The sequence below is a fragment of the Paroedura picta genome, chromosome 2 (assembly GCF_049243985.1).
Source record: "Paroedura picta isolate Pp20150507F chromosome 2, Ppicta_v3.0, whole genome shotgun sequence".
NCBI lineage: Eukaryota > Metazoa > Chordata > Lepidosauria > Squamata > Gekkonidae > Paroedura > Paroedura picta.
Window position 1 is genome coordinate 166,554,146 of NC_135370.1, and position 12,013 is coordinate 166,566,158.

The window sequence follows — 12,013 nt, forward strand, 5'->3', positions numbered from 1 at the left end:
GGCGGGTAGGGCTGAGAGAGCTCTGAGAGAACTGGGACAGGCCCGAGGTCCCCCCAGCAGGCTTCACCGAGAGGAGAAGTGGGGAATCAAACCCAGTTCCCCAGATGACAGGCCACCACTCTTAATCACTACACTAGCCTTTCTCCACGGGGGCTTTGTGAAACTCTGGGGCTTCTTGGATGGGGTTTCTTCCATCAGGCCAAGCCTGAGGCCAGGGTGAGAGTTAATTCATTATCTATATATTCGTAAAATGTGTTGAATATTTATCAACTTGCCCCCCCCCCAATGGCCAATAATGGGAAGAGGAGGGGCCCTGGGTGGGCATGTTCCATTGCACTGTTCCATCGTTATATTATTTTATTATATTGTTATACTGTTACATTATTCTGTTATACTAAACATTGTGAACCGCCGCGAGCCGGTTTCCGAGAGCGGCGGTCATACAAATCAAATAAATAATAATAATAATAATAATAATAATAATAATATTGTAACAACCACTGTTATTAATTACTGTATGTTTTTAACGAAGACTGTTTCATGTATTGTTGACTAGTCTTAATGTAAACTGCCCTGAGCCTTTGGGGAGGGCGGTATAAATCTAAATAAATAAATAAATAAATAAATAAACAAACAAACAAACAAACAAACAAACAAACAAACAAATAAATAAATAAATAAATAAATAAATGTCCACAGCTATGCTTCCCAACCATATTCTGCACATTCATGCCACTTCTGGGTTTTCTCAAAGCCTGAAGAATGTTTCAGGGGTTTCTCGGTGGTAAAAAAGTTGAGAAAGGCTGCATTACACCATGCTGATGTTTTAAAGTCACTTAAAAATGTATGATCAGGCCCATAGCATGGTGGGCTGAGGCAAACATTGTTGGGATGGACAATGTCTGCTGTACAAAGAGAAGAAGAGAAGAAGACCCTGAAGGGGCAGCACGAAGAATGTTAGATCATAGAGTTTAGGACCTTTCTCTCCTGTTAAGTGTGCTTTCTTGTCTGCCCCTAGATTGCTATTCTTAGGGCAATATCCTCCTTCTTCACTGAAGCTTCTCTCTCTCTCGCCTTAGGTAGCCATGTAGACAGGTAGCCATGTCCCTATCTCTCCTCTGCAATATCATAAATAAATCCTTTTATCTCCTTTATCCTAAAATACAGTGTGTGCATATCTATGACTTGTGTACCCTGCTAACACACATTACTCACCTGTGTCTTTTCAAGTGCTGAAATGACTTCAGCCCCTCCCTGGTGGTTTCAGCACATGAAAAGGAGTGAGGGGTTGGGGGGTGGGGGAAGGGTTCTGTGCTCTGGGCCCATCAAAGTCTGGCCCTTGTCCTATTTTTAAATGACTTCAAAATGTTGGCGGCATCCTTGTAGTGACCCCAGCAACACCATCACGGCCAGTTTGGCCCACGGTCTATGGCCGACTGCGTATCAGGTTGGAAACACGCACACCTGTGCGGCTTTTCTCCTTCCGCCGGTCATTAAGGTATCGATAATTTTAAACATGATTGAATGTACAGCGAAGGTTTGCTTAACAGACTGAGCAGCAGATGGTTTTACTTGGTGCGCCGGTGTCTGCCAAGGATAATAAAGAACGTTAAAGTCTCACAAAAACAATAAGGAAGTCAAAGGATGAATCAAAAGATGCAGTGGAATCGTAAGCATATGGGGCTGGTTGTTTTTTTTGCCCCAGGCAATAGAAAGAACCTGACTTTTGATGTGTGTAAAGCTTCACGGGCTGAAAACACTTTATTTTTTCAAGAGATGGGGCTGTAAGTAAAAAAAAAAAATTATAGTGCTTACCGAATAGCATGCACATCTTCCAGACCCTTTTGATCTGGAAAACATCAGCATAGTCCTACCCTGATGGAGCTTCTGGGCATGTCTGAGAGGAAGAGGAAGAAGAGCTGATTCTTGTGCCCTGCTGTTTACAACCCGAAGGAGTCTCAAAGTGGATAACAATTGCCACCCTGTGAGGTAGGTGAGGCTGAGAGAACCAGCTTGGTGTAGTGGTTTATGAGCGGCTGCTTCTAATCTGGCAAGTTGGGTTTGATTGCCCATTCCACCACATGCAGCCAGCTGGGTGACCTCGGGCTAGTCACAGTCGTGTTAGAGCTGTTCTCACAGAACAGTCCTGTCAAAGCTTTCTCAGCCCTACCTACCTCACAGGGTGTCTGTTGTGGGGAGAAGGAGGGAAGGCAATTGTCAGCCACTTTGAGACACCTTTGGATAATGAAAAACGGTATAAAAACCAAGTCTTCTTTTCTGAGAGAACTGTGACTGTCCCGAGGTCACCCAGCTGGCATCGTGTGGAGAGTGGAAAATCAAAAACAGTTCTCCAGATCAGAGGCTGCTGCTTTTACTACTACACCAAGCTGGATCTCAATTTGAATTTTAAGAACAGGTAGTGGGCGCCATTACAAAATGGCTGCCATAGAGGTGGGTGAGGTTAGTCACCAAATTTGGGAGGTTCTACAAAACACCCGAAGGATTTGAGGCAAGCATCAGTGATGGAACATCAATGGCGGAAGCCATGGTTTATCAACGAGTTCACACATAAAGGTGATGCTTGGTATGGAATTTGCTCAGGGAAACACAGGCGAACTCCCTTTTTCATGGGAACAGGACTCAGATCCGAGCTTAGATGGAGGAGAACGAACACTCTGCACCCAGAGGTTTGGTACAGAAATGAAAAGTGACAGCGTTCCCAAGCAGGCTTAGGAAGCTGAAATAAATTGGAATAATGAGGGATAATATATTGAGAAAAATCAGACAAGCAGTTAGAGAAATATTTCTGTACATCTCAACACCATGCCACACAGCCTATCTGTACCAGTACCCTGTTTTGGCACCTGTACAGTTGTTATCCCCCACGGAGGAGTGCCACGGAGAATGGGGGTGGGAGGAGAGAAGCATGCATAGATGACAGAGGAGAAGAACACATTGCCTTCTATGTGGGTAAATTGTCTGGGGTGATCTGGTTCTGTTCATGCCCAGGCTGGCATGCCAGCTCTGGCTTGAGGGTTGGATCCCGCAAAAAAGGCACTTGGTGAGGGGGGTCCAAGTAGGTCATCCAAACTGTAGTTCCAGGCAATAACACCATAGAAGGACCGAGTCTGGATCTGACCAGCATGGCTGAACCCAGGGCACACTGTCAGGGAAATAGGTGAGCAGGCTCCATCTGTGCATGCGCACTGTGGCACGTGCTCATTGCTAGTGTGCAGAATGGTGCATGATCTGGCCATGTGCACCAGCAAGGTGCAACTTGTCATTGGGAAAAGGTGCTCCGTTAGGGCAGGAAAAAGGGTCAACTTCAGCAGGTTCGCCAGGAGGAAGGAGAAAGTCTACAAAATGCTAGAATGAGAACTCCTGATCGGCATAGGACAAGGTAACTTGGAGGGCTGCCACACCACGTGACAGAGATGGAGAGGAGAGACTGGAGGCCTGAAAGAAGCTTGCCTGGTCTCATTGGCATGGCATAGTTCCTCAGGGCCCCTAAAATGGCACTCTTCCACTGGGCCTATGCCTGAGGACAGGGTGGCTTAATGTTACGGGGGCCTCCTGCTTCTACTCTTCATCTCCCCGGCTTTCTTCTTGGCTGGACATTTGTTCCTGGAGTGAGGCTAATATGGGAGTGAGGCAATCAGATCATTCAGATGAATGGTATTGAGGGCAGGTATGGTATTGAGAGCAGGATATTGCTTGTTTGGAAGGAATCAGCTGTTTTTCACAGATTCTACCCCAAGCTCATCTTCATGACAGAGGAATAAACCGATATAGGCTAGATATCAGGGAAAAAAAATTCACAGTCAGAGTAGTTCAGCAGTGGAATAGGCTGCCTAAGGAGGTGGTGAGCTCCCCCTCACTGGCAGTCTTCAAGCAAAGGTTGGATACACACTTTTCTTGGATGCTTTAGGATGCTTTGGGCTGATCCTGCGTTGAGCAGGGGGTTGGACTAGTTGGCCTGTATGGCCCCTTCCAACTCTATGATTCTGTGATTCTATGATTCTATGGTTCTATGATTCTAAACCAGCACAAGTAGTAGGCAGAGGGCAAGAGCTGGGGGCAGAAACTTCTAGGAATGCTCTACTTACAAGACACTATTATTGCAATTTGTGATTTTACCTAAAACGATACATAAAAATTAAACTGACAGCGCTGCCGTTTCTAGCAATCAGCTGGTGTTCTTTTGCACCAGTTTGATAATAACTGCAAAATCAAGCAATGGATGGAACATGCCCCTCAGAATCCGTGGCGCCAAATGCCCTTTTCCATGGCTTTGAAGCAACTTGGATTCCCTTCCCGATCCTCCATTTGGTTGATTCACCAGGCCTCATTTTCTTCGCTCAAGTTAAGACTGCTGATTGGAGTCCTAGCCATGCCTGATCCACAAGCTGGCTTCTCCCCTGATTATCAAGAGCACGTTTCCCCAACCTCAGCAATCGCCCTTGCGTCAATGAATTAAACCAGTAAATCCGTAAAAGCCTGCAGCCCAAGCAAATATTGATCAGAGGAAAGCAAAATGTATCATGCTGCTAAATTGCACTGGCGGCGTGTCAAGAGAATCTCCGGGTGACATCCGCCGCGCAGATCCAGCGGCGCTGGCTACAGACCACTCCGTGCCCCTCTACTTTTGCACACAACAGAAGGTACCTCCCCCTTGACATAAAGTCATGCAGGCAGCATGTGGGAGATACCTCAAGAGGTAGACAACCCTCCGTCAAGCCACCGTTCACAGTAACCATTGCAATTCTCTGTACCACATTGCATCCATCTCTAAATGCCACACCGCAAGACCAACAGAACTGGAAAGATGCCACAAGAAGCTGCCAAAGTCCCTAAGAGAGACATCCCCTCCCACTCTATCATGCCCCTGTGACAGCTGCAAGAACATCCTACCCTCGAAAATGTTTGTTTTGGCAGTCTGGCTTGCCAATCAAGCCTTGCTGACGTTATTCCCTATATAAGCAATCATTTCATCTATGCATCACAGTATCTGTTTGAGGAGCACCGGCGGACGGGCAAACGCCTCACCTCATTAAGCAAACATCCCGTTTGACACATCTCCCTAAATGTTTAATCCAAACAGCTAAAGTGGGTTTTTATCAGACAGGCGCCAGCTTTCTAATTAATAAATCGGAGCGGGATTTCCCGGCTGCGAATTCAACCTCCTTGCCCCACCCCCCCACACTAAAAAACAAAACAAAAAAAAAACACAACAGGACTGATTTCTGACTTGACAGCCAATCGTGTGTTTGCGATAGACATTCCATTCTCAGTAGAGATGAAAGAGATCCTGTTCCATGACATGCATTATGCAAATGAAAGGACAACTCAATCTCCCCCCCCCATACACACACACACACACTCCCCTCCCGTCTCCCCCAGACCTTCCCCTGACACTCTGTTATAAATCATTACCCTAATAGTTTGCTCACCGTGGCTTTCAGAAACCGTGCCCTTCTAATTGGCCATCTTGTACCATAATGCATGAAAAAGGCGTCCCTTTCTGGGGGCAGCAACGGCTGCCGAACGCAACAATCGAGCATGTTAAATCGCGTTAAACCGAGGCAATTCAGATGTCGTATTGCAGCACCACGGTGCCCGGACTGAAGACTTCGCTCCTTACCTGTAACGTCTTTAAACCCAAAGGCATGCAAGGCATTAAAGGGAGGGGAGGCGTGTGGGGAAAAAAAATATTATACGTACTCACTCGAGACAGGGTTGTTTAGGCAATGCTGTTCTTGTCCACAGCTTACGAGGATGGAGCTGGATATACAAGAAGCTTATTAGGTGCATGCGGCTTCAGCGGTTCTTGCTTAGACATGTCTGTTTTCATTCGATCACACGGGGCAGTGGGATGTTCCAGAGAAGCAGCATCTCCTCGTACATGGCAACCTGCACAACAAACCGGTATTACAAAAGTCTTTTAATAATAATAATAATAATAGTCAGGCAGTGCTTTCTGATGATGTAGTGAACTTTAAGGGGAGCCGGTCCCTCTGGGTTTCACGGATTTCGCTTGTTCCGTTGGCCACGCACCAAGATGGTGTTGGTGGAGGAGGGAAGATAACCAGGTGTCTGGGTGCGGTGCCAAAATCCATCATCCCATCCACACCGAGCCTTCCTAATGGTCACAGAGGAAGGAGTCGTGATTGTCATGGAATTAGACTCCTGCCGTTTCAGGGATGGGACCCCAATTAGCATGAAAGGAATTCGACCAAGGATGACATGACGGGGAAATGCAATATTCTTCCCTTGCATGTCACATCTGTTCGTGCTTGGAACCAATAATTCACGCGTGCAAACTTTCCCGCCTCTGCCTTTGTGTAAAAGGGTGTCAGGATTTCTGGAGGCACGGACTCAACTTCTGTTTGAATTGTATCCTGTGTCTGGAATCTGCACAGGATCTCTTGCTGTAGTTGGCTGGGATAAGCCACTCATGCCTCCCACGGGAACTTGGGATCCGTACATTACAACAATGCAGTGGAAAGAAGCCACGCTGAGCTAGTGTCTCCTACGCTGCTGAGAAAACACAATAACAGGTTCTTTCAGAATAGCCCCCCCCCCTCCATGCCTTTGGGGATTCCTCATCCAGAGTTGTTTGGGGGCGGTGTCCGTGGTCCTGAACCCCCACCAAGTACAGGGGGGGCTGAGATCTTTTCCCTGTGAATCAGAAAGCTTGGCAGAGACTTCCGAACAGCAGGCACGGCACGGAGATAAATGTTGTCATTAAAGTTCTTAGACAAAGGTGTTCATAATAAGCCATCTGGACAAACTCTTTCCAAAAGAGATGATTATGGCATCTTGCGAGCTCCTTGTCAAAAGCATTCGACTGTATCTCTCCTGTGCATTTATCATTCCTTGCACATACCTGCCTATCAACACATCAGTCACACTCAGTTCCCAGCTGCCTGGCTACTGCTCACCTACACACCTCTTCCTACAGTGTTCATTCATGTAACGTTGCATTGGCATTTGAATTGCACAGCTCGCAAGAAGTTGCTGGCATTTCATTATTGGACTTCAGAAAAAATAAGATAAATCCTCTTCTGCCTTTTATCTTCCCACTATTCTCGGCAAGAGATACAGCGTAAAAACTCTTTTTGTTTTAGGGAAATTGGTTCCTTGAAATTTCTAAACGTGGGTTTTATGCGCTCTTGCCATTTCAGAGGACTCAAATAACCCTAGGTTCTTTGGGTTTTTTTTGCATTGTATACACATACATACCCAACACACGTCTTCTGCCTAAGTAATCTAGTGCTGTGTTGCATTTTGTATTGATTTATGCTCTCTGCTGCCCTGATAGCCTTTGGGCAAAGGGGCAGGATAGAATTTGTCTAAAGAAATAAATAACACAAAGGCTTCAGGTGGGTGAACCGTCAAATTAAAGCACAGAACATTTCAAAAGCCCAGTTGTGTTGTTAATTCACCCATAAATATACCACAAGAATGTGAAAATAGAAGAACATCCAAGATAACTATGTGGGAGCAATTAACTATCAGTCTGTAAGTCTCCCCTAGGCTTTGGCTGAGCTGCTTTGATGTCCCAGAAGCACAGAGGTAGAAGCTCATAGGCAAGTGATTTTCCTTTACTGAAATGAAGTTCCTATTCCTTGTTCAATGCCATGGGTTGAGCTGCTGTGACATCATGGAATGGTCACAAACCTTCTAACTGCTTGGTGACCAGCTGCCTGAGCAAAGGGCATAGGAACAAAATAAAATTGTGTGCTTTTGGTAGAAAGGAAGCTGGCAAGGAAAAGGGTGGGGGTTAGCTTTTCAATATTCTGGTGGCTTCTCAGAAATGTTTATACTACTTTCTGATGTAGAACCATTCCACATCTCCCTAGGATCCATTGGTAGGGAGGAGCAATATGTATCCAACTGTGGACCCCCAAGGGAAAAAGATTGGGAGAGGGAGAAAGGAAGGAGGTTGTACCTCCAAAAGCCGCTGGGAGGGGATGCAGCCATGATTGCCAGCCTGGTGGGGCCTGGAAAACTCCTGTTGTTACAACTGATCTCCAAACTGGAAAGTTCTGCTCCCCTGAAGAGAATGGCTGTTTTTCTTGTCTAGGGGTAAATACTGAGGGTGATTTCTATCAATATCTGAATTGTAAAAATAACTTCCCAGACAGAATTTATTCAGCATAATGAGGGGACTTGTGTATTATAACTGCCAGGTAACAATCGTCTAGTCTTCTTACACACAGTCTGTCTGGTCTTCTTACCCGCTAATAAAACATTCAAAGAAAAAGCTTCAGCAGTGACTTTCTTCTGAGGTAAAACTAGTTTTCAGAGATACATTTTTCTCATTTACACCAAGTCACAGTTGGTTCTGTGACATTCTTTCCTCTTTGTCATCCACAGCAGAGAAGCAGATATTATTTTACGTTTTCTGACTGACTTATAAACATGACCAGAGAGACTCACTCTAAGTCTCCCTCTCAACACACAAAACAGTCACTAACTGTCATGCAAGGATAGACAAACAAAAATCCCAATAGTTTTTGGAGGCTGGTCTGTATGGCCTTCTCCCCCACTGAGGCCCCTGGCTTCCCCAAGGCCAATGTTCCTCAGGCTCCACTCCCAAATTTCAGAAATTTTCCTGTCTAGTGTTGACAACCTTATGTCTGGTCATAAACGACATTCGCAGAATCACCACTGACTGTCAAGAACCACATTTGTAGTATCTCTAGGTTGGGAAGGAATCAGTAGTGGAAGCTGTAGTGATAACAAGACCTGTGTTGATTGGACCTAAACATCTTACAGATTGAACAGGCCACAGCTGGGCCCCAACAACTCCAATTCCTTCTCCAAGAATAGTCACAAGACCTGTGTCTCTTGTGTCGCCAGCCTGATCTAGTGGTGGAGAGTGGCAGCCTCTAAACTGCTTTGAAACTCCTTTGGGTAGCGAAAAGCAAGGTATAAAACCAATTGTTCTTCTTGATTCCATTATTTTTGAGAGTAGGGTTTCCAGGTCCCTGGCCACTGGCAGGGATATGATTATCAGATCTAGGCTAGGCACTCCTGGAGATATGGGGATGGAGTCTGGGAAGGACAGGGAACTTGGTAGAGTAGAATGAAAATAGGCTGGTTCTGTGAAGGTTCAAAGGGACGGCAGGTTACAGTGTATGAACGATAGAGTTGTGAGTGTCCTGCATAGTGCAGGGGTTGGACCAGATGACCCATGAGGTCCCTTCCAACTTTGTTTCTATGATTCTATCAATGCCACACAGTCTACTTTTTTTTTGCTGGTCTAAGACTGTTTTAATAAGTATCATAGAGTCTGCTCTCCAAATCATCCATTTTCTCCAAGGGAACTGATCTCTGTACTCTTGAGATGAGCTGTAATCCCAGGAGATCCCAAGTCTCACCTGGAGGCTGCCATCCCTATCCGAGACCAAGCTTTGTCTGCCTCCTGAAGGCCTTTCATATAACTAGATCCACATTGTAGAATTGCTCTTTTTAAGTTCTTGCTGTTTTCCTTATGTTATTTACAATCATGTCCTTTTCAGGTGTAATTTTCTTTTTTTACACAATGGTCATCTTTTAAAACCATGGCACATTGTTTGAACCCATGCAATGTGGTATTTTTAAAAAGAAAGCAAATGCACATCTCACTCTGGATAAAAGAAAAGCCATGCGTTTACTTTCTTTTAAAGAATGTTAGGAGGGTTGAAACCTTTTCTCCCCTCCCTCTGTGCCTCTGAGCAGCAGGCTGGCACAAAACCAAAAGGAGGGGGGGGGGATGGAGAAACTTTCTTTGGAAAGCAGAGGAAAGGAAAAGTTGAGAGCTTCACAAAGGCACAGGGACATGACCCAGAGAGGAAACAGAATGCCTGATCATTGAGAATGGGTGATGGTGGAAGGCTATGGGGAATTCTCCATGCCTGTTCTTCTGATCCTCGGATTGCACTGATGTTCTTTCAGCAGGACTTTCAGCAAGAACATACCTTGGTTTTCACAAGGACATAGGCTCTACTTGTTGCCTTTCCTGCAAATGGTTTCCCAGAACCCCAGAAAATGCTGCTTCCTCTTCAAAAGCCCCAGGGAAAACAAACATGGTGGGAGCTGAGATTTCTCTCGCCTTGTCATGAGGGTTCCCCATTCCAGGTTGGGAAATTCCAAGAGATTTGGGGGAGGAGCCTTGGGAGGGTAAAACTTGGGAAGGGGGTGGAGCTCAGTGACAATATGATGTGATACAGTCCAACTTCCCAGGCCGCTGTTTCCTTCAGAGATGTTGACCTCTGATGTTGTAATTCCTGGAGATCTCCAGACCCCACCTGGAGGTTGGCAGCCCTAGTTGTTTCCCCTTCCCTAAAGCGTTTCAGCATCTTTGCAGAAGATGTGGGAGGTGTGTTCATCAAAAATAACACCCACGCTTCTCGGAGGTCGCTAGATTACATTGGAGAGTTCTGTGCAGAACCCAGCTTGCTAGGCTAGGATTTGGGAGACCCAGGTTCAAATCTTCCCTCTCTACCATGAAAGCTCACTGTGAGTGACCTTGAGCCTGTCATTCCCTCTCAGCCTAAGGTACCTCACAGGCTTGCTGGGAAGATAAAGGAGGGGGAGAACAATATTTTTTCCCCTCCTGCTCGGGAGGGGGGGAAAGGGGGCATAGATACATATCTACATAAATAAACAAATGCATCGTGAAAGAAGGCCACCAAAGCTTCTCCCACGTACCTCGGCACCAGCCCTCCTGCCAGGTCCTCTTGCACTGGGCAATGCCATTGTCGCAAACCAGGGATGCACTTCCAAGGGGCACAAAATGCAGTGAGACATTGCTTTGCAAAAAAAGTCACAAAGCTGTTTATTAAAGCCCACAGAGAGTGCTACTAGGCACTGCTAAGAGAAACCTAGGGGTTATATAGACAATCCCCCTTTCCCTCCATTCTGAGATTTTGCATGCTAAAACACTCTTTATGCCACTGAAAGTTTTCTGAATCTGAATCACTTTCCCACATAACGCAGTTCCTTATCTTCAAAGTAAAGCCAGAGCAGAAGAGGCAACACCCCGGTGCCAATGAGCTGGTATAGCCATTTGGCCTTCAGACAAAACAGAGAAGCCAATACAGATAACACTCCAAAGAATCTGGGAACGAAAGACAGGGGCTGGGAGGTGAGTGTGGATAACAGCCACCAGAAAACCAAAGTAAGGGTCTCTGGAACAAGCAGGCATGTAGCCCAGGAAGAGCAGCTACATAATAGACATGTACCTGGAGTCTTGAGCCAGGTGGTTGTTTGTTCCTGAAGTGGAAATGATAGAAACAATAAAATGAACAGAATGGTTGCTTACCTTGAATGCTATCCCAAATATTTGTTACCTGAGGCAAGACTTGGCCTCCTGCCTAGTGGAATAGCTGGGGGTGGGTGTAAGGATCCACAGCTGCCTTGTCTCCTGTTCCAGCACATGATAAATGCACAGGCTAGCCTCTATCTTCCCTGTTTTTCCACTTACCTTTTTTTTCCCTTGGGTGTCCTCACCATGTCTACCGTATCAAAGTCTATCACATCAGAGGGTAACCTGCAACTATAAATAAAACCACTAGCTGAAAATGTATATGTAGCCTGACCTGGAAATGTCTTGTAAATAAGATATATATTTTGTTGGGGGACGATCTGTCCTATCACGATATCGTTCTCTTTCAGATTTCATTACAGATCTTGGACCTGAAAGCCAAACATTCTAGACTCCCCCGCACGCAATAGCAGGTTTTACTGCATACGTGCGAGCAGAGCAGAGTACAGATGCGACACCTGACTTAACACCTCAAACAACGTGGACATCTTTAGGATGATACAAAACAAAAACGACTTTACCAGTCCACCTTGCGTTGCTTTCTAGACTCTGTCCTTTGCTTATAGAAAGGCACCTTTACCCATTTTTACTACTACTACTACCACCACCACCACCACCACCACCACCACCACCACCACTACTACTACTACTACTACTACTACTACTAGCCAGGAGATTCAAGGGACTTTTAGAGGTAGT

The 12,013-nt window shown here is 45.8% G+C and overlaps 1 protein-coding gene across 5 annotated transcripts in view; it reads right to left on the bottom strand.

The window, feature by feature from the left end:
• Positions 1-11,527, bottom strand: part of BEGAIN (brain enriched guanylate kinase associated) — a 287,735-nt gene extending 276,208 nt beyond the window's left edge. Inside the window, exons 1-2 of one of the 5 annotated variants that reach the window (XM_077323692.1) lie at positions 11,474-11,527; positions 5,726-5,910 (exon numbers count right to left, since the gene is read on the bottom strand). Coding sequence is in view for 3 of the 5 variants with exons in the window: in XM_077323690.1 (XP_077179805.1) it covers positions 5,451-5,561 (111 nt within the window). In the remaining 2 variants the exon portion in view is untranslated. Of the gene's footprint in view, positions 1-5,450; positions 5,672-5,721; positions 5,911-11,473 lie in introns of those variants that run through there. The other 4 variants (XM_077323693.1, XM_077323690.1, XM_077323689.1 and 1 more) reach the window with 4 other exon arrangements.
• Between the last annotated feature and the right edge of the window lie 486 nt (positions 11,528-12,013).